Below are 27,278 nucleotides of genomic sequence, written 5' to 3' on the forward strand. Positions count from 1 at the left end.
TTTCATTTTACGGATGCTGGGTTTATTTGATCACTTCTCTGTAACTGGACATTTAGGCTTTTCTGCCACATTATCATGAATACTACTGTAGTGAATATACTTACACTTAAATTCTTTCATATCTTTTATATTTACTGAATGATTGATTGGAGTTAGAATTACTTATGAACAGGTAGACTTTTAAGTCTTTAAATATAAAGATCCATCCAGAAAGCTTCAAACAATTGTATGCCCCCATTAGTCTTGTTTCAGTCTTGAACTTTTGACAAAACTATGTTAAAATGGAGGAAAACAGTATGACTAACTGATTTGAATATTCTAGATTCTCATGGAAGCTGCAAATGACAGCACATTTCCATTACTGATGAATTTTCTTTCTTTTTTTTTTTTTTTGACAGGCAGAGTGGACAGTGAGAGAGAGAGAGACCCTCCAATGGCCGCTGCGGCCAGCGCGCTGTGGCCAGCGCACCGTGCTGATCCAATGGCGGGAGCCAGGTACTTCTCCTGGTCTCCCATGGAGTGCAGGGCCCAAGCACCTGGGCCATCCTCCACTGCACTCCCTGGCCACAGCAGAGAGCTGGCCTGGAAGAGGGGCAACTGGGACAGAATCTGGCGCCCTGACCGGGACTAGAACCCAGTGTGCCGGCACCACAAGGTGGAGGATTAGCCTAGTGAGCTGAGGCGCCGACCACTGATGAATTTTCTTATGAATTTCCTGTCCACGTTTTTCCACCATTTTTCCTTCAAGACTTCAGCTTTTCCGGAATGCTCTACAAAAGCCCTTCCCATGTTGTATTGTGCATTAGACTGTTAGAGAGTTTGCAAATATTTTCTCAATTTTTATTTGCCTTTGGATTTTCTTAAGTTGGTCTTTCTGGTTAGTTGAACTTTATCCTTACATCTTTATCTTAGACGTTGTGAACTTTGATCTCATTGCCTGAAAATGTTGGTTGATTCCAACAGGGCCATATTGGACCCTCCTGTGTCTTTCTCAGTGTCCTTCTAGGGCCCCAGCTTTCATAAATGTAACGGACACCTCGTTAATAAGTCATTTTGGCAAAAGTCTAGGACCAGAGTCCCTAGAAGTCTGCCTTCGAGCAGCCAGAGCCATTCATCAGTTTTCTTCCGTTCTGCCTCTGAGCCAGTGATGACTCTATCTAAAGTTGTCAGCTTCTAGCCTATTTTTGCCTTCCTGTCACAAGGACATCCTCAGAAGCTTATTCAAAGCCATTTTGAATTCTGGATACAATATATTTCTTCTCTCCTCCTAGTCAAGCGTCTCCATTAACGGCTCTTTTCACAGAGCTTGTCATTAGTGTGCAGAAGCTGCTGTTTGAGAGCCTGTGATGTATTACATGTCTACCTCATTCCACAAAGTGTTTGGATTAGTGAATCAGAAATAATAAAACAAAAGAATCAATATATAGATAAATATCAAGGCTGTAGAAAATTATAAGCCATGACAATGAAGTTAGGAAGCAGATACAGAGATCATGAGGTTTTACATTTTTAAGACTGGATCACAATTTAGCTTTGAGCTTCCTGGTGGTAAAAGCAAAAAGGATAACATTATCAGGTACATTAATTCACTTTGTCCTAAGGCAGGAAAACCCCAGATCCTCAGAGTTATTATCTAATTAGAATTCACTATGTGTAAATTTATAAATTCACCAGTTCAAGTATCAGGAACTTTACGTATTTCTGGGTTTCTGGCACCGTACTCATGCTCCGTAATTCTTCATGTATTATATTTCAAAGATTCCCTAGGTGTCCTCAGGTATGGTATTTGAAGGCTTCAGACTGAAGTAACTACCTTAATTGTTTTGAGTAGTTTTGGATTCAGATCTCTTACATCAGTGTTGAATTTTATTCTCTGCAGCTCAGGGATTTTCTACCATGATGGGGGCCCAGTAGGACTTTGGAGTTAACTTTGATCCCATGTGATGCACTTGATGTCAGTGTCTGTTCTGTCTTACACAGCTCAGAGTCCTTTCTCTGCTCTTATATTTCATTCATTCATTCATTCATTTAGTTGAATGAGTTACAGAGAGAAAGAGGGAGAGACAGAAAGAAAGATATCATCCATCTGCTGGTTCACTCCCCAAATGGCCAGGATGACCAGGGCTGGGCCAGATAGAAGCCAGGATCCAAGAGCTTCATCTGGGTCTCCTGCGTGAGTACAGGAGCCCAAGCACTTGGGCCATTTTCCACTTCTTTCCCAGGTACATTAGCAAGGAACCAGATCAGAAGAGGAGCAGTTAGGACTTGAACCAGTGCACATATGGGATTCTGGTGCTGCAGGCCACGGCTTTACTTGCTATGCCACAGTGCCAGCAACAAGCTTTTCTATTTCCTTCTTTTTTTTAGATTTATTTATTTATTTGAGAGGTAGAGTTACAGGTAGAGAGAGGGAAAGACAGAGTGAAAAGTCTTCTATCTGTTGGTTCACTCCTCAAGTAGTCTAAACTGCCAGAGCTAAGCTGATCCAAAACCGGAAGCCAAGAGCTTCTTCGGGGTCTCTCATGCAGGTGCAGGGGCCCAAGCATTTGGGCCATTTTCTACTGCTGTCCCAGGGCACTAACAGAGAGCTGAATTGGAAGAGGAGCAGCTGGGACATGAACCGGCGCCCATATGTGATGTTGGCACTGCAAACAGAAGCTTATCCTACTATTCCACAGTGCCATCCCTGCTCTTCTGTTTCTTAAAGAAATTTCTATCCCCATATTGATAAACTTACAGTGTGAACTAAATCTTATATATACATATATATACATATATATATACATATTATATGCTGAATAGCAGAAAAATACATAGAGCCAATGAGCCAATTAAATAGTCTGCCTATCTGTTCACCCAGCCATTTAAATAGGACATGAAAAGAGGTTTTTTTTTTTTTATTTGACAGAGTTATAGACAGTGAGAGAGACAGAGAGAAAGGTCTTCCCTCCATTGATTCACTCCCCAAATGGCTGTCACGGCTGGTGCTGTGCCAACCGAAGCCAGAGCCAGGTGCTTCTTCCTGGTCTCGCATGTGGGTACAGGGCCCAAGCACTTGGGCCATCCTCTACTGCCTTCCTGGGCCACAGCAGAGAGCTGGACTGGAAGAGGAGCAACTGGGACTAGAACCTGGTGTCCATATAGGGTGCCAGTGCCACAGACGGAGGATTAACCAAGTGAGCCATGGCGCCGGCCCCATGAAAAGGGTTTTATGGCAGGAAGAAGTAGTACTTCTTATAGGCCAAGCGAGTAGACTGTCCACTGGACTGTTTTCTGGACATGAGCAGCCACATCTTTCTCCCTTCACTTTTCCCAGTTAGCACTGTGTTTCCTGGTATGGCCTGTCTTGTCCTGGTGACATTGGTTGTGTCCTCTGGGGGAAGTTACTGTGTACCAGACACTAGACTTGGTGTGTGGGATGGGCAGGGGAACAAGAAAAGATTACCCTTTCTGCTCTATTTAGTTAGCAACACAGTGGCCAATCAGATGGCCCATGACTGGAGCAGGGTTCCTGGTGGCTCTAAGCTGTCCTGAGCATTGACCACTTAGTTGCTGCCTAGTGAAGAGGTCTGAGCAGGGGTGTGGGTTGCTACAGGGTGTAGCTGAGTAACAGGGAGGGTGGGTACTCAGAGCTGTAGTTGTTTAGGAACGGGTAAGGAGGTATTTTAATAAGTAATTGTTTTAAAAATGTTTTACTTACCTTGTTTATTAAAGAGACAGACAGAAACCCCCCATCCACTGGTTCCGCCCCTCGCCCCCAATTGTCTGCAATGGTCAGGCCTGAGCCAGGTCAAAGCCATGAGCTGGAGACTCAGTCCAGGTGTCTCGTATGGGTAGCAGGGACCAATTCATTGGAATGTTACCTGCTGCCTCCTGGCATGCACTTTAGTAGGAAGCTGGAATAGGGGTTGGAGTTGAGATTCAAACCCATGCACCCTGATAGGGTATGTATGCAACCCAAGGAGTATCTTAATCGCTAAGCCAGACTCCCACCTTGTTTATATTTTAATAGCTAGTGCTGGTGTACAAGTGCAGACTTGCTGAACGGCTGTCCTTTCTGTTCTCGGATGACTAAGCTCAGTACACATATGGGGGAGGCCCTAGGCATTCTGGTCTTTGCAGAAAAGTTGGTCTTCTAGCCCTTGGCTGGTGCCCTGAGTCCACTCTCTGTCCTGCCCTTGGGAGTCTCTTGGCTGGTTTTCCACTGCCAGGCTCATGGCTAGAGAGTGGTTGGTTTCCAAGGAGGTGCTGAGCCCTCCGTGTGTGTCTGGCAGCCTTCTTGGCCTGTCAAGGCTGTTCTGAAACTCACATTTGTTGGAAGGCAGAGCAGGCAGATCGCTCAGAGTCCCCTGTGGGACCTCTGCCATGGGGGGTACCAAAGCAGGGAGTAGATCCTCACGAGGTGTAAAATGCATTGTAAGTAATCAAATCCAAAGATTCCACTTGGCTAGGGTTCCCTCACCTGCATGTCCCATTCCTGCCAAACCTCAGATGGCCCCACCCATGCCCCAACACCCAGCACAGCTCTGCTCCCACAGCCAGCGCTGCCTGCCCCAGTGCAGGCCAAGGCGGCCCCATTTGCCACTGAGGGTCTGGGACTTGTTGTGTTGCATTTCCTCCTCCCCCTCCTCCTCCTCCTCCTCCTCCTCCTCTCTTTATTCTCGGTTCTGGAAGGCAAATCACAACTTGCACATACCTAGGCAGCCCCACCACTTCCGTGGAGTCTGAACTTGAGCCTTTCAAAAACCGATCTGAACTCACCTCTGTGTTCCTTCCTGCTCAAAGGGCCCTCTTGGAGAGTAAATAAAAGAGCACTCACTCGGGCCGCCCTTGCAGGTGTGCCCACTGTGACCGATGTGAGTGGCACAGGTTAGGCCCTTTAGGGTTTCCACGGCCTTTCTGTTTTCTCATTTGAAAATGTGGATCAGGATGTCTGGGTAGAAGTAGTTGAGGAATTAGGTAAAATCTTAGTGAATATCATGTTTGCTTGTTTGGTTTGCAAACATCCCAACTTCTGGTACTGTATTTGAGGCCTCACGTGGCTGCACATGTCAGCCATGAGGTCTGTGGGGAACCATCCCTGTGGCCCTCTGCCCATCTGGTGCCACGCCCTCACCCTGGGGTTGTGTGGGAGCCGAAGGAGGAGACGTTTCACTCCTAGCCCAGCTTGTCTCCTCGGGGTTGGAGCAGGGCTCTGCAAGTGTTGCGTGGTGGGTTTTATGGCAAAATGTGCAGACTGGTCTTTTGCTGGGTAAGGGGCCAGGAGGGGTTGCTATACAGAAATTTCTGTGCTCCTAGCCCACCAGCCCTGCCTCATGGTCCTACTACTTCCCTTTTTGGTTAGTGGCCATTTTCAGGGAAAGGATAAAGATGGCTGAGTTTGTGCCCATCCAGGAGCAGAAGGGATTGGATTCCCAGGGGCAGCCCTTTGTAGGGCCCGCTGCCCTGCCCAAGAGCCCCCTCTAGCCCGGGCAAGGCAGCCGCTGCCTGTTTAGTGCCGCTGTTTTTATAAGCTAATGAGGGCAGAGTGTGAGCCACAGGCGATGATGCCGGGATATTAACTGTGACAGGAAGCTTGATCATAATTATCTTAACGAGGATAGGGTTAATTACAGTGGAAACTTAAAAGTTCTCTCTGTTTGAATCCACTGGAGCCCAATGTGTTGTGATGTTTTGTCATTTTGATGTGACTTTGGAGAAGGCACTGGGACTCTCCCTGCAGCCGCAGCCACTCCTGGGGGAGCCCAGGCCCAGCCTTGTGACCAAGGTGGCTGAGCTGGTATCTGGGGGTGAGATCAGGGCCGCCTTCCTGATGGGGAGGCAGGAGGCAGGCAGCCTGCAGAGAGCTGCCCAGGAGCCGGTCGCATTTCCCAAGCCTGTTCTTCCAGCCAGCCCAGGCACGAGGATCTCTGTGAAGCTGGCTGTACCCAGGTCATGGGTGAAGCTCTGTCCTCTGGCTTCTAACATTGCAGTCCCTGCCAAGGGAGCTGGTGAGTGACGCCAGGGTAACTGTTAGCCCTTTGCCGGGGTTCTCCTCTTAGGGTGCAGTTTGCTGTCTACACACCAGGTTATAGCAGACCTTGCAGTCTCGTGATGTTTTTCCTGTCACCACCATTGCCATCTCCTTAAACCACATAGGTCTGAGTGGATCTTATGAGGCTTTCGCCCTGTTATTTCACTGAAGAGCAGGGATCTATTTGCAGGTAGCTGGTATTCTCATGTAGGGTGTGAACTCGAAGATTGACATGAATTATTTCTTTTTCCTACTCCTTCCTGGACCTCAATAACAACAGTAACAGTAATGCTTTTAGGAAATAAACAGTAAAGCCATCTTCCTGGTCTATTTCTTGTCCCCTACTCCAGCCGATTCCTACAAATTCTGCCCCTTGCCTCCGCTGCTCTCTGCCTCCTGGCCCCAGTTCCTCACCTCTGAATCTATCTGATTAAATCACCAAGTCTACATCACATTGCTGACATGACAACAGGGATGTATGAATTAGCAGCTGCTGAGTTAACGTGGTTCCCTTGCACGGAGAAAGGAATATTGAAAGCAGACAGGTGACAGAGGGGTTGGGGCACATCTTCCCACTCTTCTCTGAGGTTTTGCTCTGTGTGGAGCTGGGCAGTGCTCATTCCCGGGTGTGTGTTTGGGGGGGGGGGGTCACCTCTCCACGGGTAGTAGGCACTGCCTCCTGTTTGGGATTTTGTCCCACACCACGCTGTGTCATCCTGTTTTCTGCCTCCCCTGAAACACTCTTGGGAGGGACCTTTCTTCTGTTTGCCTACCATTTGCTGGTTCTCAGGATAAGAGTGTAATATTTGCATAACATCACTGGGAACAATGATGTTTGGATGTTGCCTTTGACCAGAGCCCCACTGATGTTGTGCACAAAGGACCTATTAGCCGCCCTATAGGGTTCCCTGTTGGGAGGTGGCCTCAGCTCCTCTTGTGACCCCCATGGAGGAAGTGACTTCAAAGAGTCTGAAGATTCTCCACACACCTCTGTAAGAGAGAACTTGACAGCCTTCATGGAACTCAAAGAGCAGTTTTTTGGTGCAAAAACAAAACAAACAAACAAACAAAAAAACAGTGCATGAGTAGGTTTTGCACATCATGGGTTTTCCATGAACTGTTTGAAGACCCTGCAAAAAAAGTTTGTTCCTCTGCCCACCCACTAAGCCCTCCCTCAAGGTCAGGGTCTCAGGAAAAGTCACTGAATCAAAGGTCGAAGGACAACAAAGGAACCAGCATTTACTAGTCGCTTGTTCATGCTTTTATTTATTCTCCATGAGGCCCTGTGAACAGGAAGCAGCACAGAACAAATCAGTTCAGATCGGTTTTTGAAAGGCTTAAGTTCAGACTCCACAGAAGTGGTGGGGCTGGGGTGAAGGCCCAAACCTTGCTGCCCAGGTATGTGCAAGTTGTGATTTGCCTTCCAGAACTGAGAAGAAGGGGGGGGGGGACGGGGAGGAAATGCAATATGAGGAGCCCAAGACTCTCAGTGGCAAATGGGGTTGCCTTGTCCTCCTGCACTGGGGCAGGCAGCACTGGCTGTGGGAGCAGGGCTGTTCTGGGTATCGGGGCACGGGTGGGGCCACCTGAGGTCTGGCTGTAATGGGTTGTGCAGGCGGAGGAACCCTCGGCCCAGTGGAATCTGTGGATTTGATTACTTGCAATGCATTTTACAGCTTGGAGAATCAACTCCATATTTTGGAGCTCCCATGGCAGAGGTCCCACAAGGGAGCTGCGGGTGCCTTGTGGAAGCTCTGGCCCTAGGGCTCACACTCACGCTAGATGTGCACACCCTGCGCCATGAGCACATGGCGCTGGAACACAAGCGCTGTCCATAAATGGATAAATAGCGTGGCCGACTCTCCCTGATTCGTCACATTTTATAGGGATCCCGGGCAAGTCCTCCCTCCGGTCGGCACCGTAGCTCAGCTGTCAGCCTGTGCAAGCTCAGCACATCTCTTGGGTCTGGCAGGTGCAGGAGCTGGGAGTCTGTGTCTCTGCGCAAGTGCCTCGACCTGGCGCCTGGCTTTAATTAACGTCTGTGTGCACCCGCGCAGGCACTTGTGCACCACTGCCCAGTCGCCGCAACACCCCGGAGAGCCCATAAAATTAAGAGTTCACTTTCAGCTCCATGCATAAACAACGCTATTTTCTTCCTTTCTAATACATACATATTTTTTGCCCCCTGAGCTGGGGACTTAATCCTTTCAGATGCCTTTTTATTTACCGGCTCAACATCTCTTCTGCTGCAGTCAACACTTTTTTTTTTTTTTTCAAAAAATAAAGTGAGAAATCCACTTTCCATAAATTAAAACGAAACTTCAAGCCAGGAGCTTTGAAGACCCAACACCCCCAAACACCCCAGCCCACCAGACCTCCCTCCCTCGCCCCTAAACAAAAACAAAAACAAATAAAAATCAAGAGAGGCAAAGCGTTCTCAGACTGATTATGTAATTCCACAGCTGCCTTGCCTTTTGGGGCAGCCACGGGGAAACTGGGTAGAAGCAAATTAAGTGATTAGTAAAGAAAAAAGGCAGAGAGAGGGGGAGGAGAGAGAGTCAGAGGATGTGAAAGGAGAGGGAGGGAGGGAGGGTTGGGGGAGGCGGCCAGTTCGTTTCCCCTCCGCGTGTGCAGGGGAGAACCGCTAAGAAATGATACTTGAAGTTATATTTATTATTGTAAGAGGGGTATGATATTTCTGGGCAGAAATGATGGATGACAACTTAAATTTGTGTCCAGGGAATGAAGGTGAATGGTGACAGAGTTATTTATCTTGGGAATGGAGGTTAGGGTCAGCCCAGGCTGGGTGCCTGAAGGCACAAGACATTGACAAATTTATCCTGCAGGCCGTATCTGAAGCCCTTTGTTTTGGATCCTGGCTACTCACTAAGTGACCCTCATCCTTCATGTCGGCAAGGCGTGAAGGATGCCGAGGGTGCCAGCGGCCCCTTCTCCCCCGCCGCCCCCGCCCCGGCTCCCGCTCCTAATTCTTGTCATTCACTTTGCTGACAGGCACCAAGCCCAGACTATTCCCAGTCCTGAAAGGGAAGGTTAAAATATTTATTTCGGCTCATAATGGCCTCCCTGATTTAGTGCGGGATCATTTTTCCTGTTGCCTTTGTCACCGCAGGTCACTGGGAGGACTGAGCGCCTTCGGGAGCCTGGAGGAGCTCATCTTGGACAACAACCTGCTCGGGGACGACCTCGTGTTGCCAGGGTTACCGCGGCTCCACACCTTAACCCTCAACAAGAACCGAATATCCTTTGCCCGCCGCTCCCCGCCGCCGGGGCCCGCGGGGACCCTCGCCCGCCCCGGCCCCCGCCGATACCTGCGGAACCTCACAGGGGGCTCCCGTGTCCTCCCCGCGGGAGCGTGCGACACAGGGTCCGCGGGCAGACAAAGCAGTCTGTCTGCTGGCACTCGGGACACTTCAGAGTAATTTATTACAGGTCATTCATAAATGAAATGCACCATTATATCTTCCTGTTGCCCCGTTTTAGTGCGGAGATCTAAGTTATGGCTGTGAAGAAATCTTTTTAATAGATAAAAATAGAGAAAGAAAATAATGTCAGCGCTGCGGGGGCGGGCGGCGAGGCCGCCTCGGCTTGCTTGGGCTCGCGTGGCAGGGCGACCTCTGGTGGGAAGCAGAGGGCAGCGCCGCTCCGGGAACGGCCTCCTCCGAGGGTTCTGGAACGCGCGGGTGCAGGCCTGGGCGAGCGCGCGGGGCGCTGGCCGCGAGAGGACGGAGGGCAAGGGCCGGCCGGGAGAGAGCTGCGCGCCTCCGCCCGCGGCCGCCCTGTCCGGGGAGGCGGGGTGTCCCCTTGTGGCTGGTAGTGACCAAGGCCTGGGACAGCCCCGGCGGGTCAGCCGTCAGGCCCACTGCTAGGGACTGAGAGTGAGAATAGCAGCGGGGCGCGGCGCCTGCCCTGTGAGGCCCAGGGCTCCGCGACATTGCTGGGGTGAGCCAGGATCCCGAGCTCGGACGGTGATGGGTCCCCTCAGCGCCTCTGCGCTTCACGCATAGAGTAACGCCTGACCCTGGGTGCGGATTTCCTCGGTACTTGTGGGGTGGATGAATGAGTGCGCACAGTCCTGGGGACCAGGCCCCGGGGCTGGGTGCTTTAGGTATATTATATTTTTAGGGATTTTTTTGATAGTTTGTGCCAAGCCCTGTGAGAAAGGTAAGGTTGCTTCATTTATCTAGAAGTAGAAAGAGATGAGATGTAGGCCCATAGGCCTTACTTAACAAGGTGCTGGGCCCCCATCTCGGTCTTAACTTTCCATTGTAATGTGTTGCTTAGGACTTGAAGCCTAACCACTTTGTTTTACTTTTTTAAAAATTTACTTTAATTTTTTTGTGTGTGTCAGAAAGACAGGGAGAGAGATCTTCTGCCCCCCGTTAGACTCTTAAGATGCCCACAAATGCTGAAGCCAGACTAGTCTGAAGCTAGGAGATGGGAACTCACTCTGGGTCTCCTGTTCAGGTGGCAGGGACTCCACTGTTTGCTGCCTCCTGGGGTGTAGGGTTGGAACTCAGACCCAGGCACTTTGATATGGCATACAGGAGACCCAAGTGGCATCCTAACGAATTCACCAAAGAGTTGCCACTGCTTTATTTTATCAGTTGAATATTGGAAACTTGCAATAGTTAAATTTGTACAGTAAGTTAGAAATAGAAGGGGCTGGCATTGTGGCACACTGAGTTAAGCTGCTGCCTGTGATGCCAGCATCATTCAAGGTTGCTCCACTTCTGATCCAGCTCCCTTCTAATGCTCCTGAGAAAGCAGCAGAAGGTGGCCCACGTGCTTGGGCCTCTGCTACCTTCATGGGAGACCCAAATGGAGTTACATGCTCCAGGTTTCAGCCTGGCCAAGCTCCAGCTGTTGCAGCCATTTGGAGGAATGAACAAGCAGATGGAAGGTTGCTTTCCCTCTCTCTCTCTCTCTAACTCCGCCTTTCAAATAAATGAAGTCAACCTTAAAAAAAGAAAATAGTTGCCCCTAAATCATAAAATAAAAGCAAATATGCATTTTAAGTTTAAATTATAGACACACATGAACATTAAACTCATCAGGAAAATCATTTGTGAGCTACTGTTAATACTTCAAACCACAAATTAATATTATTTAAAGTATCTTGCTGCTGTAACTGAATACTGTAGGCTGACTGGCTCAAGAAGTAGACCTTTCTCACAGTCTTGCAGCTGGAGTTCTGAGACCTGGGTGCCCTTATGATTGGATTCTTTTTTTAAAATATTCATTTATTTACTTTCATCTTCTTGAAAGGCAGAGTGACAGAAAAAGAGCCAGCCAGCCAGCCAGAGGGGAGATATTGCCCACCCTCTGGTTCTTCCCCAAATGCTTGCAGTAGCCAGGGCTGGGCCAGGCCAAACCCAGGAGCTAGGAACTCCTGCTGTGCCTTCCACATGGATGGCAGGAGCCCAAGCACTTGAAGTATCATCTCCCGCATCCCAGGATACATTTGCAGGAAGCTGGATCAGAAGCAAAGCAGCCAGGACTTGAACCAGCACTTCCAGTATGGGGTGAAGGTGTCCCGAGCAAAGCTTAACCCCCGCGCCAGAACCCCTGCTCCATGCCTGGGTGCCTGGTGAGGACACCTTCTTGCTGTGTCCCAACATGGCAGGCGTTTGGGAGACAGACCTGGAAAAACAGACAGTAAGAAGCTCTCACATCTCTCCTCACAGTGACACTAAATCCTGTCACATGGGCTCTACTTGTATGACCTCATTACTTACTTTCCAAGGGCCCAGTTCTGTGCAGACCACAGCATCTGGAATTGGAATTTCAACATAAGAATTCTGGAACAACAAAAACATTCAGCCCATAACAAAAGTGCTTCTTGTGGCCAGTGTTGACAGGCACTTCGATAGAAATGAAGGGGAAACAGCAACAGGTAAATTCATAGTCCTTGTCATGATGAAATTTTGTTGTATTTTTTTCACCTTCTGTCCTCTGGTCAACCATATTTCCCAGTGATTAGATAGGTGTATCCTAGGACTTCTAAGATTGGGCAATGTTTGTAAAGCAGTTGAGGACAAAAGGGTTATTAAGCTAGAATTTGGGTGACCTGGTTCCTCCTCTGGGCTTCAATGCTGGTATCCTGTGTCCCAGTCACTTCAGAATATGAGAGCCTAGGGACTTGGATTCATGGATCAGCTTCGTCCTCCAGGGATGTGTTGCTTTGGATGAGTCCCATTTGTCCCCTAATAAGTTGGACTAGATGATGGCTTTGGTCACAATGTTGTTGTCAACAGTATATAGTGAACCTCTTGGTTACAGAGTGCTGAGAAATTTTGTCTTTGGTGACGTACTCTGCCACACCTTATCCTATTGCAGTAATAATGCTAAGGAAGTAATGATACTGGCCTGGTGAGGCTGAAGCAATGGGCACTGTGTAGCTATGAACCTGACTGATTCTGTCACTTTATTACCAGTAGATAGGGAAGCCAAGAGTTGACTCTCAGGATGCAATGTGACTCCTTTCCTCTTTCCTCTGATCTACTGGTGTGACCATGAAGTTCCGCTTCTCCATCTCCCTGACCCAGAAGTCATAGAATGGAAGGTAGGCAAAAGCAGGCGACACAACAGAATATACTCCCAACCTAACACTTTTTGTTAACATTTTAAATTTAGAGAGAGAGTGAGCACCCTCACATAGCTAGTTCACTCCCTGAATATCTGCAGCAGGTGGGGACAAGCCGAGGCTGAGGCTGAATTCATCCAGGTCTCCTTTGTATGTCTCAGGAATTCAACTGCTTCAGCCGTCACAGGTGCCGCCAGGGGTCTACTTCGGCTGGAAGCTCCAGTCAGGTTTCAGAGGTAGGAATCAAATCCAGGCACTGATGTGAAGTATGTCTTTTTTTTTTTTTTTCTATTTTAAACTCAAAAACACTTTATCTGTTTGAAAGGCAGAGTTACAGAGAGAGGAGGAGAGACAGAAAGAGAGCTGTTCCATCTGCTGTACTGCTTCCCCAAAATGGCAGCAATAGCAGGGAGCTAGACTGGAAGGGGAGCAGCCAGGACTCAAACCGGTGCCCATGTGGGATGCCAGCTCTGCAGGCTGTGGCCTTAACCCTCTGCACCACAATGTCAGCCCCAAAGTGCACATTCACTCCTAGGTCAAATATCTGCCCCCAGCTTCAAGTTAACACTTCTGATTGTACCTTTCTAGTCACCTGACTCTCTTAGCTAACACTGTAAGTGACCCAGCCTCTTATGATTACTGGGCTTATTGCTATAATAGTAATATTACTTAAATAGCAATATTATAGATACTATTTAATAGTAATATTGCTATTACTACCCAATGAAATTCCTTATATGTGGGCTCTGTCTGTCTTTGGCTGCATAATAGCACACTGAAAGACTTTGTGGTTTATTTTATTTCTCTTCAGTTCAGCTGTTGGATCAGCTGTTTGGCGAGAGCTCAGCTGGAAGGTTCTGGAAGTGGCATTGACTTGGCCCACTCATGGAACCACAGTTAGAGGCTGCATGGGGGCTGTGTGGTCTAAGATGGCCTCATTTGTATCTGGAGGTGGGTGCTGGTTGTCTGCACTATGTGTCTCTGACAGTGTAGCATAAACCACGGCACAAGGGAGGAGTGTTCCAAGAGCACAAGCCCCATGGGGTGTTAACAAACCATTTTTGAAGTCCTGCTTGTATCATGTGTGTTGATGTCCCATGGCCAAAGCAAGTCACATCCCAAATGCAGAACAAAAGCAAGAGGTGCCTACCCACCATGTCAGTATAGAGAGGTGCAACTCATTCCTCTCACAGTCTACTGCGCCGGCCTTGCTGTCTTGTCTCCTTAATATTTCTGTTCGTATTTGTGATAAAAGGAGCTCCAGAATCAATTAACCATTGATCTCCTAATAAGGTGTTAGCTCTTTCTTGTAAATTGTTAAATATGTTAGGAAGGTTGCTGTCAAGTAAAGTTTGTTTCAAACTTTTGTTAAAGTTTGTATTCTTTTCTAATTGATTTTTTATAACAGTAGAATGATTATTCACCCTGCCTAACTTAACCTGCTTTAAAAAGTCTTAGGTTTTTTATTTTGATTTGATTTGACTCCCAGCGAAGTTTATCTGTAACTATCTTCTGTTATTTGGCCCTGGGAAGTTGGGGTATCCCGTTCTTTCATCCTTCAGCCAGAAGAGCTATCACATTGGGGTTAGGAGCAGCACTGAATCAAGACTTCCTTAGCTGGTACCCTGGTCTGCCACTTACTGTGTGACCTTGGACGAGTTCCTTCATGCCTCTCTACTTTGGTTTCCTTAGCAAAGTGGGGACAGCAGTAGTACCCACACCACAGATTTTTGTGAGGGTTTTTTGAGTGTCTCATGGTATTTAGTGTCAGTGCTGTGTGAGGCTTAGTGTTACAGCCCTGGAGAATTACATAAACTTACCTGATCTGACTTGGGTTATGTTATCACCGAGGCTGGAATACAAATTGAGAGGTTTTTTTTTTTTAATGCTTCTCATTTATTAGTAGCCTGATATTACTCTGTGAGTTGGGTAGCATTGGTGGATAATTCCCATTTTATGGAAAAACTGGAAGAGCCAGAGCTTTTTAAAGTCACACAGATCCTCAGTGGTGCAGCTCATTTTACAATCTGGGGTGCCGAATTGTCTCCCCACACTTGGAAACTCAGAGCTGGAGCAGTCACTGCAGAAGGAGAGGAGTTCAGATGGAGGAGGAGTCGGCTGCCAGCTCATGAAAAGGATTCCAGATCCCAAACCTAGCATCTGGCAAAGTTTTCTTCTGAATTCACCAGTCATGCCTCCCCTCCTATCTTAGCTCCTACTTGACCTCCCATCTTTGTTCTGCCTATCCTCAGCTTTAATGTCTTGCCCTGGTTGATCTGAGAACCTGATTGTCTCTGATTGCCTCTTCATCTCTTGATTTGTAGCCGTCTCACGCTTGTTGGTTTATTTAGACTGACCAGGTTATCATTAGTACTATTCTTGACCCCCTCCCCTTTTCTCATTCTTTTTCTCCCCATCCAGGAGCAATGCATTATTCGGCTCTGTCTCTTCTGCTAGTAGGAATGGGGTATTTGGTAACTGCCTCAGCTCTATCAGGGTCCAAATGCTCCAACACAAGCAGAGGACCAACTGAAAATTCTGGAAAATATGGACATTGAACCTTTGCATAGTCAAGCGGTTCTTTTGCACCTTTTCTTTTGGAGATTGGCGAGGGAAATAGATGGGCTTGAAACCGCCCTTCATTTTCTGTCACCCTGTTTGCTTTAGCACATGCAGGAGGTGGTGAGGAGTTGGCGTTGTGTTGCCAATGGGAAGAAAAGGCAGTGCTGCCTGTCCCCAGCTGTGCTGCACTAAGGAGACCAGGGCACCACATCAGAAGGCCAGGCTCGAGTCCCAGCAGCAATTTACTGTCATCTTGGGGAAATCTCTGTACCTTGTCAGAGACCTCAGTTTATTTATAAAATGGGCAGTATAATACAAATCGCAGGATCCTGTTGAGAGATTTAAATGGTATAATATACGGGAAATCACTTTGTTAACACCCAGAGACTTTACAACTTCTTAGTATGTTTTATTGTTAGCTAAAACCTCGGTGCTTTAAATAAAGAGAAGCCAAGTGGGAAGTGTCTGAGGAGCAGGGCCCAGCTGGCTGACAGTCCTGTAGGGCTCCCACAGAGGTGTGCTCATCTGAGACTCTTCGATTTTCAGAATTTTCAGTCTCCCTTTCGTGTTTGGAAATTATAGGTCACTTTTTTTTTTTTTTTAATCCGAGAAATGTAATTTCTTTAAGGCCTAGGTTTGAATCTAGACTTTGCCATTTACCAACTGTGGCCCTTAACCCCAGTTTCCTTCATTGTTCTTCGGATGTGTTAATTTTCTGATCTCTCTGAATGACAACAAGAGAATATGGCATTATACTGGCTATTTAGCAGTTTAAAATCCTGCATTAGGATTTGCCCCTCTTAAAAGCTTCCCTGTGATTATCGAGGCCACCCTGTGACCTGGAGCTGAGCCCAGGAGGAGAGTTCTGCCCGTTCACACCTGGGAACTAGTTTCTGACCTGTGCAACTGGACGTGCACGCCCCTGGAGGCTCCCCACCCCTCCCTGCTCCAAGCTTTCAAGGCAAGAGGCTGCTTTGATCTTGGACCCTCTGAAGAAAATCTTCCTTGGCAAGCCTCGCCATGACAGCTGGGCTCTGCAATGGCAACTTTCTGTAGACAACACTGCAAAAACAAAAATAAAAATTCTAAACGTCAAGTCCTCCAGAGAAGACTTGATGAGGGAAACCAGGTGTGTGCTGCGAATCCAGCTGGAGGGAGTTGAAATTGTGCCAGGTAGCTTCAGATTCTGAAGGAGGAGAGGGAGAGAGGCACCTAGGAGCATCTCTGATGCCATCTCCACGGCAGTGTCCTTGGGTAGCCAGAGACACCAAGTTTCTGCCAGTGGTCGCCTCTGGTTAATTTTCTATGCAACTTGAAAACAAGGAAGGTGCAAGTCCTGTCTCAGAGCTGTGTTTGCCCTTGCTGAACCAGGAGAGTAGGAGGTAGTTGAAGCTCCTCCTCCTAGTTCCTCCTTTGGTGGTGTGAACAGAAGACGGGGGGGTGGGAGGAGCTTTTACAGCACACCCAGGAAAGAGGTGTGGGTGTCCTTGTGGTCCTGGAAGAAACCACCAGGTTCAGCTTAGCAGTTAAGATGCCTGCCTCATCCCGAAGTTGCTTGGTTTGATTACCATCTCTAACTCCTGACGCCAGGTTCCGGGAGGCAGTGGTGATGGCTCAAGTAACTGGGTCCTAATCACCCATGTGGGAGACCTGGATTTCCTGGTTGTGTCCTGTTCTAGCCCCACACTTGTGAGCCTTTGGGGAGTGAACTCGAGCATGAGGAATCTGTCTCAGTCTCTCTCTGCCTCTTCAATTAGAGGGAGAGAGAAAGAGAGAAAGAGAGAGAAAGTCAGTCCTGGGAAGAAGGAGCTTCTCCTACACAAAATATTCCAAATGAGGCAGGCTCTGGAAATCCCTTGTGTCCGTGGTGGCACAGCATGTTTGAAGCTTCTTGGAGCCAGCAGATCCTTTGCCCAAGAAACTCCTATAACTGGGACATTTCAATCACATTTCTCCTATTGAGGGTAGATCCAGGTTTTATGGAAGATGAAACTTAAAAAATTTGAGGGAGCCCTGTTCAAGGTGAAGACTGGGGGCCTGTGTTCTGCTCGCAACACCAGCATCACCCATCAGAGTGCCAGTTCCAGTCCCTGCTGCTCTGCTTCCCAGCCAGCTTCCTGCTAATGCTCCTGGGAAGGCAGCAGATGATGGCCCATGTATCTAGCTCCCTTCTACCCATGTGGGAGACCCACATGGAGTTCTTGACATAGGCCTAGCCCAGACCTGGCTGTTGCAGCCATTTGGGGAATGAACCAATCAATGGAAGATCTCTCTCTCTCTCTGTCTCTCTGTCACTCTGCCTTTTGAAGAAATAAATCTTTTTTAAAAAAAGTGAAGACTATGAAACAATGTAAAAATACATACGAAATGAATATTTATTTAGAACAAAAATAGATCAAAGCGAATTTTTAAAAGAATTAATTTGATAGGTACTACAAATGTCAAAATACCTAGAAAAGTAACAATCTTTTTATAGATATGCCTGTGTAAGATCTTTTTTCTTTCTTCTTTTCTATCAATTCCCTTATAGCTTAATTATATGATAAAATTTTATAATGTTTTCTGTAGAGAGAATAGAAAGATAATTCCATCTTTTAGTGTCGTTAATCAAAATTGATTTTTATTTTAACAGTTTAGAAACGTTTCTTTCAAGTTTTATCTCTCATTATTGGTAATTTTCCCACTACATTGTTGGTAAAATTTTAGGACTATTATACTTGGAAAAACTGTTACACATTTTTTTCACTATATGAGATTTCAGGACAGGGGTAGATATTGTGACAGTGTGTTAAGCTGCCACTTGCAACACTGACATTCCATATCAGGTACAAGTTCGAGTCCTGGTCTTCTACTTCCAATCTAGCTTCCTGCTAATGCTACTGGGAAGTCAGTGACCAAGTTCTTTGGCCCCTACCACTCGTATGGAAGACCAGGATAGAGTTCCTGGTTGTTGGCTTCTGCTGTTTGAGTGGTAAACCAGTAGATGGAAGATCTCTCTCTCCTTCCCTCTCTCCCTCCTTCCCTTTCTTTCTCTTTTTCTCTCTCAAATAAATAAATAAATCTTTTAAAAAAAGATTCAGGACACTTCAAGTTAGTTTTGTGTATGTACATGCTTAATAACTGAATCTTTAATATTCTTTGATGAGTTTGTTAACCATTTTATCATCAGTTCTGTGTTGGTCCCTGCATGTTGGTGTCAGTACAGTGAGTAGAGGGAGTATTATTGAAGCCATTCCTAGTGGTACTGTTGTAATAATTTAGCTGGACTCAGAAATGGCTGTAAGTCCTATGAGTATACTCCCCAAATTGTGATTAAATGTTATTCCAGTACAAGTTCCCCATAAGTTCCCAGGATCCTTATACTCACTCCTGTAGTCACCCAATTCAAGGAGAAATGTGATGGAATAAGTCCTAGTGGAGAGAGACAGTGATATTAGTTGATAATGATTTAAATAATCACCTGCTAATTGTACACAAAGACATACCCATGTGATTATGTTAATAAGGAGTTTCCAGGGCCTTGGACAGACCCTGTACAAGCAAAGAATACTTAACACATAACCCTCATTAGCTCCATGATTAGTTTACTTGTGAAGGTTTGCTCAGATTAAACTAGGCTTACTTCCCTGGATGGTGGCACACCAGGCTTCCTGTCACTCTTCACTAAATGACCTCACACATTTCAGTCCGTCTCAGTTCCTTGTGTTTCCTTTGCTTAAAAATCGTGCCAATCTTGCACATTTCCTATGTTTTCTCACCTTTAGAAGGTAGGTGAAAAAGGGCCAAGGGGCTGGTGTTTTGGTGCAGTGGGTTAAGTTGCCACACTGGCATCCAGTATTGGAGTTGCAGTTTGAGTCACAGCCATTCTGCTTCCAATCCTCCTTCCTCCTAGTGTGTTTGGGAAGGCAGTAGAAGGTGGCCCAAATGCTTTGGTCCCTGCCACCCATGTGAGAGACCTGGATGGAGTTCCTGGCTCCTGGCTTCAGCCTGGCCCAGATTTGACTGTTGTAACAATTTGAGGAGTGAAGATGTTTCCCGGTCTGTCACTCCCTCTCTCTCTGACACTCTTCCTTTCAAGTAAATAGATAAATGGAGAAGTAAACATATATGTAAATAAATAAATCTTAAGTAAAAAAGAACCAAGGTTTAAGGAGTTTGCCCTAAGAAGAAGTAATTCCTGGTCCAGTTTTTGCATCACTCATAGAGACGGCTTCTCCCGCATCATCTAAGATTCTCATGTGCATGAAAAGTGTGAGGGGCAGTCATTTGACACAGAGGTGAAGGCTCTGCTAGGGATCCTACATCCCTTGTCAGAGTGGTTCCTGGCTCCTCTGCTTCCAACCCAGCTTCCTGCTAGTACACACCCGGGGAGGTAGAGGTTGATGCAGCTCAAGTGAGAAACATATATTGATTTCTGGGCTCCTGGCTTTTTCCTGGCCCAGCTCTGGCTGATGTAGGCATTTAGGGAGTGAACCAAGAGATAGAGGATCTCTCTCTCTCCCTCTCTCTCTGGTCTCTTTCAAATGGAAGTATAAATAAAATGTGACCAAAAAGTCTGCATCTCTCCAGATCAGTATGTTGATCAAGGGTACCACTCCCTTGCAGTCCTACGGAAGAAACACTGTACTGGCCAGCAAGAGTAATTGGCCTATCTGGCTGAACCTCCCTGGAATGAGTACCTGTCCTTGAAACTTCACAAGGACAGGACAGGAATGAGTGATATCATTCCAAGGAGCTTCTGATGTGCAGGATTTCGGATTGGAGCAAACCGCAAAGAGGAAAAAATAGTCTTACGAGCAAGACCCCCTGTAGGTGCAAGTCCAGGTGTGGATTCCTCTATCTAAATGACAGTGTTGGCTCCTCGCCAGTCCTGGGTGTTCAGTAGGGATTTCAAGAATTTTGAGATACCCACTCCAAAGCACAGGGCCCTGAAGTGTGTCTGCCTGAGTCTTAGAGCAGTGCTGGCACAGAGAGTCCTGGCATAGCTCTAACTTTCTTTTCATCGCAAAGTTAGAATCTGATGATCTGTTGGAAAAGCTGAACTTTTTCCTGGAATTGTTTACTGTTGCTTTCATTGATAATATTTAAATGATCTTTATAAAGACTGTGATAGTTGGTCTTTAACAAGTGGTAGTATGTTTTGTATTTGATGATAAATTGTGTTCATGTTTTGATTCCTGTACTTCCAATCTTCTTTCCTGGTGGGACCTTCTCTGTTAGTGTCTCCATCAAAATCCCATTTCCATCACCCTCATTCTAGTGTTCCTTTGTGGTCATCCCTGGGTGTAATGTGTAAATGATTTGAAAGATCCACAGCTTCCACGTCTGTATCTGTGCCTTTGTTTAGGCAGTGGGAAAGACATCTGCAAATCAAAGCCAACAGCAGTGAGGAGGTTCACCCTGTACCTCTGCATTTCCTGCTCTCCTGCTTGTGCTTGGCCTCTCCCTGTCTGCTTCTGTCTGCCTCTGCAGCATTTGTTCTTGCTTACGATGGTGGCGTCGCACGACGTGTCATGAATGCCTGAAGGAACTTCGTGTGGGGAATAAAAGCTTCAAATATCTGGAGGCTCATTGTGTGGAGAATAAGATGACTGTGCACTTGAACTGGCTTGGAGGGTAGCAGGTAGAGAAAGAGTGAATCCCAGGGCAAAGGAAAACTATGATGGGTAGCAGAGTGGAATGTATTGGCTTGTGATAACCCCTTGGCAGGCTTGTCAGGGACTGGACTCAGACATGCATTGGACTTGGAGTTTGTACTTCTGTAACATGTAGAAACACAGGCTAAGAAAATCTGGGTGACCACCCCCCAAGGTTAGATAGAGTGACAGAATGAGAACAGCCTGACAGAGTGAGAGTATCCCATTTACTTGATTTTACCTGCCTCTCCTCTATCCAAGTGGACCTCACTCGTGGACACTGTGTCCTGAATCTTTGGCTGTTGTGTACTGTATTTGCCCTGATGTGTTTAAGCCCTTCATGCTCCACTGTGGTTCCTATCTTCTGGTGCTAATTCCTCTCATTACAGGCTCCTCATGGTCATGGCGTCTGCTTGTGGCCTGTCTAATCCTCAGCTTGCCTGGGGCTCAGTTTCTCTGCCTATGACTTAAGCCACACGGTGTTTTGTAGACTTAAGTTGTCATTAAATTCTTTCCAATACTTTTGAGTCCCTGAATCTCTGACTCTTGGCTTGTTTGGTTGGGGGTTGCAATGTTTGTCTTGATTGGACACTTCATGGCCACTAGGATGTGGTTTGTGGAATGGTTTTGTCACCATGCCTGTATTTTGTCTTTATGCCTCCATTCTCTCCAGCGTAGAATTTTAGATTCATAACTGTCTCAGGAAGAGCGTTTTGACCAGCCTGGTTGACGAAACCTATCCTGACTTTCTCTTGCTGTCTTCTCTTTTTCCCCCAAGGCAGTGCTTTATTGTTCCTAAGGAGCCCCTGAGCCATGCTTAGTCCCAGCTGCAGGCTCTCAGACGAGGTAAGGTCCAGTTTGTTTGCATCCATGCAGTTCCTTTAGATGTCAAAGGTAAACGTCCTGCACTAAGAGAGAAAGGTGAACATATTTTTAATGAGGTGTTTGGAAATACTTTTTTGTTTTCCTTACTAGAAGCAGATTAAGCTTTGCATATTACAAAATATTTTACTACCTAGAATCTACCTTTTATCTTTAAAAAAAATGCAGGAAAGAAAAGTGTGATAAACCATTTACGTTTATTCATTCTCCCTCAAGTAATCTGGATGTAGACTTGCTTGTCCATAGAAAAGTTCAGTGGAGTTCCTGACAGTGCAGTGAAATACTAGCCATGACACATATGCACTGCTAAGTTGATTTTGACCCTTACTCTGTCATCTCGTGGGAGCAGAGTAGACTTGTCACTGAGAGGCTGTGCCCTTCACCAATAACCCGGTGCCTCTTTCTAAGCCTTTTGTCCTCCTGGACCAAGATCCTTGACTCTTGTCACATCACTGATCTGGAGCATCTGCTTAATCACCTGGCTGAAGTGACACCAGCTCTACAGTACCTCAGCCTGCTGGGAAACGTGGCATGTCCCAATGAGCTGGTCAGCTTGGAAAAGGATGAAGAAGACTACAAGAGATACAGGTGAGTGTCTGTGTGGTGGGAGAAGGGGGAAGAGGCATCCATGGGGGATGATATTATACCAGGGGGTGTGTAGTTGATGTTGGGTATGTATCAGTGCACTTCCCAAGACAGTGTTAAATTATCACCTCTTGGTAACCTTCAGTCATTGTCTCCCTTTACCTTGTTCGTACCTTATCAGTATATGCTCAGTAAATATTTTAAGCTTTGCAAGTCATAAGGATTCTTTCTCAACTCTTGAACTCTGCTGGCTGCAGTTGCAGCGTGGAAGTAACCATAAATAATCTGTACATTATTGGGCATGGCTGCATTCCCATAAAACTTTATTTATAAAGCAGGCAGTAGGCTAGATTTGACCCATGAGCTGTAGTTTGCTGACCCCTGTGTTGTAAGATCTCTCTCTGGTCTGCCTCACAATCACTGAGAGAGAGAACACTTCCATCCGAAGTTTAGGGGGCCAACTAACATATAACCCCAAGGGAAGTTCCCCAGGGCCCTTAGCACCAGCAAGCTGTGCCTCGCTGTCCTCTAGTCTTGCACTGTGACAGGCTGAGAAGCAATGCTTCTCTGTCATTTCTGGACCATCTTCTTTGAAACCCCTGATCCAAGCTCACTGCTCTTAGCAAGTCTTCTTGATCTCACACATTTCACTAAACCCATTTTATTTTCCTTCTTCATTTTACATTCCATATCTTCTCCTTCTTGGTGGTTGTTTTATAAATGTTTTAATGGTGTCTTCACATGTGTAGCCTCTCTGTCCATTTTGATATAAGCTTTTGTTAACACCCCACCGAAACCAATGTTGCAGGAGGGGAGCAGGTGATAATGGAAGAAAGTTAATATGAGGCTGGTAGCACTCCTAGATACAGAAATGGATGGGTTTTGGAAAGAGGATAATAGCTTGAGGAGAACTTGTTGTATTGGGACTTATAAAAATCTAGGGTGACCCAAAAAGCAGAGTACTTGCAGGTATTCATTTTGTATAAAAGCAAAACTGTAAGAAATTATTATGGCCGTTGAACACTGTCGACTAAAAAATACACACATGTGGACACACACATGTGTCTGTATGTAAGGCTACATAAGACATTTAGTTAGATTTTTGTATTGGGAAGGATTATTTACCTTTAACTTCATTTTCTAAGTGTTTTGATTAGTTCTGTAGAGATCTTAGACAGTTCTTAAGACATCAGAATAAGGCTCTGATCCTACTTGTTAAAACGTTCATTAAGTCAGGGCCCACGTGTGTGTAGTGGGTGAAGCCTCCACCTGTGACATCAGCATACCATAAAGGTGCCAGTTCATATCCCGGATGTTCTCCTTCCAACCCAGCTCCCTGATAATGCCATTGGGAAAGCAGCAGCAGATGGCCCAAGTATTTGGACTCCTGCACCCATGTGGGAGACCCAGATGAAGCTCTTGCCTCCTGGCTTTGGCCTGGCCCAGCACTGGCAGTTGTGGCCATCTGAGAGGTGAACCACTCAGTGGAAGATCTCTGTCTCTGTCCCACTTCTCTCTGTAACTCTTTCAAATAAATAAATTGGTCCCTATGGAAAAAAAAAGTTCGTTAAGTCATTCTCCATCATGATCATTTTCATTTGGGACTTGATACTACAGATTTGTATGTGTGTTTTCTTAGAGGAAATGTGTGTGTGTGTGTGTGTGTATTTAATGTCCAGTAGATGAGTATTATTTATTATTTTCTAAATCATCACTTTATGTTGCTTAATAACATAGCATTTTGTCGCTCCCCGTCTTCGTGGAGGAACGACACAGGACCCTGCGTTGTTCTTTTGTCTGCTCGGCCCTTCCCGGGTTTGCTGCTGGTTCTTCCCGGGTTGGCTACCGACCCTTCCACCTCCGTGGAAGGGCGGTTCCCCCTGCCACTTTCCCCACTTCCGCGGGGGAGCGGCACACTGCCGGCCGGCTCTCTCGGGGGCTGCTCAGGTGTTATTCGGATAGATGTTCCTGGTGCATGTTGTCTCTCTCCTCCTTTATAATCCTCTTCCACCAATCCCAACTCTGCTACCCACACGCCGAGTACGCTGCTCTCCTCCAATCAGGAGCAGATCCTGCTGTTTATTGGTTGAACTGGAGGCAGCTGTGTAGAAGCTGTTTCCTCCTCTCCCAGCACCATATTGTGGGAAAGCAGATGCGTAGAATAAGTCTTAATTCCAGTAACTTAGTCTAGTCCGAGTTGCTCCCCACAGCATTTGATTTTTTCTGGAACACTCTCATCACGTTTGAGGCATTCAACAAACTGATTTCAGGTCACTTAAAATGTATTTTAACTTCTTGCAATACTTTAAGATACTTCTTCAAGAATGAAGCAAGTCCAAGAAAATCCTCCCATAAACATTTTTAGCAAACCAACATTGTTTGGGAAATTCTCTCTTTTTTTTTTTTTTTTTTTTTTTTTACAGGCAGAGTGGATAGTGAAAGAGAGAGACAGACAGAAAGGTCTTCCTTTTTGCCATTGGTTCACCCTCCAATGGCCACCATGGCCAGCGCGCTGCAGCCGGCGCACCGTGCTGATCCGATGGCAGGAGCCAGGTGCTTCTCCTGGTCTCCCATGGGGTGCAGGGCCCAAGCACCTGGGCCATCCTCCACTGCACTCCAGGACCACAGCAGAGAGCTGGCCTGGAAGAGGGGCAACCGGGACAGAATCTGGTGCCCCGACTGGGGCTAGAACCCGGTGTGCCAGTGCCGCAAGGCAGAGGATTAGCCTATTGAGCCGTGGCGCCAGCCCCTCATTTGTTTTATGAATTTGCTTCTTTAGATTTCTGTGTTTTATTCTACAAAAAAAAAAAAAAAAACCTCATTAATTTGGAGATTTGTGACAAAGAAGTTGGTATGTAAGTTGCTGGTTAGTACATCCATGTCCCATGTCATAGTGCCTGGTTTTGAGTTCTCGCTCCAGCTCCCAATTCTAGCTCCCTGCTATGTGAACTCTGGGAAGAAACAGGTGATGACTTAAGTAGTTGGGTCCCTGTCACCTTCATGGGGATCTCTGTTGAATTCCTGGATCCCAGCTTTGTGTAAGCTCAGCCCTGGCCATTGTAGCCTTTTGGACAATGAACCAGTGAATAGGAGTGCTTTCTCTGTCTCTCAAATAAAAAGGAGAAAAAAAGCCCAAATTTTTCTATCCTCGTATGTGTGCCTGTATATGGGCATGCACTCAAATACATCTACATATATATGCATATTTTCACACATGTTCATTTATATTGTTCATTCACGGAATGAAAAAGCTCTATTTTAATTCAACTGGAAGCAAGTTTTTGTTACTTTTATTTCCTAGAATGAGAGAGAGAGAATGAGGAAAGTTTCTAGTTCTACTGTATTCTATCTGGTCTCAAACAGGAGGTTTATAAGGTTGTACAAACAAAAGAAAATGCTATTTCTTTGTTGTAGCTGATCACATTGGCAAAATATTAAGACCCTGGTCCAAGGGTCAGATCAGAAGATGTACTGTGGAGTCCAGCTTTTGCCAGTGGGACCTTTAAAACAAGGAGGCCAGCCTAGGCTGGTAATCTTCAACCAAGGATGTGCCTCTTGAGTCAGCTAAGCCTTTCAGGTTCTATGGGGTGGCAGCAAAGCTCCTCATAGTTGATTCTGATGTCCATTTGGCTCCAGGATTCTGAGGCACTCTGCTCCCGGGCCAGCTACAGCTCTTCCTTTACCATCTCACGCCATTTTAGTCTTGTATATTTCTCTCATGTCTTCATCTACCTCGACAAGCAGCTTCCAGTGGATACAAACCAAGCCTTCTTGTTGCTTAAAGCTTCATCAGCTTCTAAACTAGTGTTGGATGTGGAGAAGGGGCTTGGTTGGCTTGTGGTTACCTTTCCCTTTCAGGAGCTGATAATTTATAGATTGATGCAGGCACCTTTGGGTACACTTCCCAAGGAATCAGATCAGTCGGGATATCAACAGATGTAATAAAAATAAGCAAGGAACTATCACTGCAACTTAATTCACATTCTGGTTGCTGAGCTATGAGTCTTTGGGGAGGTACTGGATTTAATGGGTGGTCCATCTCTTGGGTTATGCTGGACAGACTATGAGCCTGACTCCGCATACATGCCTATTTCCATGGAGGGAAGAACATAGGAACACTGCTTGTTGGTACACATATGGCAAAGTTTCCATGAAGGACTGTGTCCTAGGGCTGGCCCACAGCCAAAATCACATCTAGTCTGGAAAATCTGTAAGTCACCCACAAGGATGGCGAGATGCTGGCCTTGTGAGACCAACAGCAAAGTCCGGGGGCAGAAGGAATGTTCAGCATGTGCAGTCACTGCACGGCATTCACGATCGTTGAATGGAATAGTCGGTCAGTTCTCTAGCAGGTTTGAATGTGTTATTCATTCATTTATTGCTTTAGTTTTGATTGCTGATTTGCTGAGCACTTACCCTTGTGTTTAGAGGAGAGAAATGGATGTGACATGCACTTCCGTGCTATGGTCTGTGAGCAGCTCCACTTTGTTTACTCAGGAGTTTGTGCTTCATTTGTGCTTGAGAAGTCTTAGGGTTTCACAAGATGACTTTTGAATTTAAAATTCCTGTGGCATTTGAGTTTATACAAAGCAATGTGACTGGCTTTTTTTTTTTTTCCTTTTGGTAAAATATTTTCCTGGCCCTTCATTCACCAACCGTGAGATCTGCCTTCTCTGTACATAGCTGTATTACGTAGAGTGTAATAGTGGAGCCTCTATGTAAATTTATGTGACATTTTCACTAGAAAATTGCTTAAAAAATGAATGATATTTCTACAGTTTACTGTTTCTCACTTTAAGTACATTTTCTGACAATATGTCTTCTATTAATCATTTAAGCAATAGTAGGAGCCTTAAAGGAGTGCATTCAGAAGCAAGAACCCATGGTTCATTTAGTGCTGTCTAAAAAAATTTCTTATTGATTGGCATCCTCTGTGGTTATGTGATGTAATATTTATAATATGTCACCCAGCCATACATCAAAACAAGTGTGTCTG

At 46.2% G+C, this 27,278-nt stretch overlaps 1 protein-coding gene across 18 annotated transcripts in view; it reads left to right on the top strand.

Annotated features, from left to right (window-relative positions):
- The window catches only part of LRMDA (leucine rich melanocyte differentiation associated), a 1,127,870-nt gene that overhangs the window by 613,387 nt on the left and 487,205 nt on the right, over nucleotides 1-27,278 (top strand). For 16 of the 18 annotated variants that reach the window (XR_011382445.1, XR_011382447.1, XM_070057885.1 and 13 more), the window contains exons 3-4: nucleotides 9,144-9,275; nucleotides 22,151-22,285. The exons of 1 other annotated variant lie outside the window; for it this stretch is intronic. Coding sequence is in view for 15 of the 17 variants with exons in the window: in XM_070057885.1 (XP_069913986.1) it covers nucleotides 9,144-9,275; nucleotides 22,151-22,285 (267 nt within the window). In the remaining 2 variants the exon portion in view is untranslated. Of the gene's footprint in view, nucleotides 1-9,143; nucleotides 9,276-22,145; nucleotides 22,286-27,278 lie in introns of all 18 variants that reach the window. One more of the 18 variants, XM_070057892.1, reaches the window with a different exon arrangement.

The sequence above is a fragment of the Oryctolagus cuniculus genome, chromosome 15 (assembly GCF_964237555.1).
Source record: "Oryctolagus cuniculus chromosome 15, mOryCun1.1, whole genome shotgun sequence".
NCBI lineage: Eukaryota > Metazoa > Chordata > Mammalia > Lagomorpha > Leporidae > Oryctolagus > Oryctolagus cuniculus.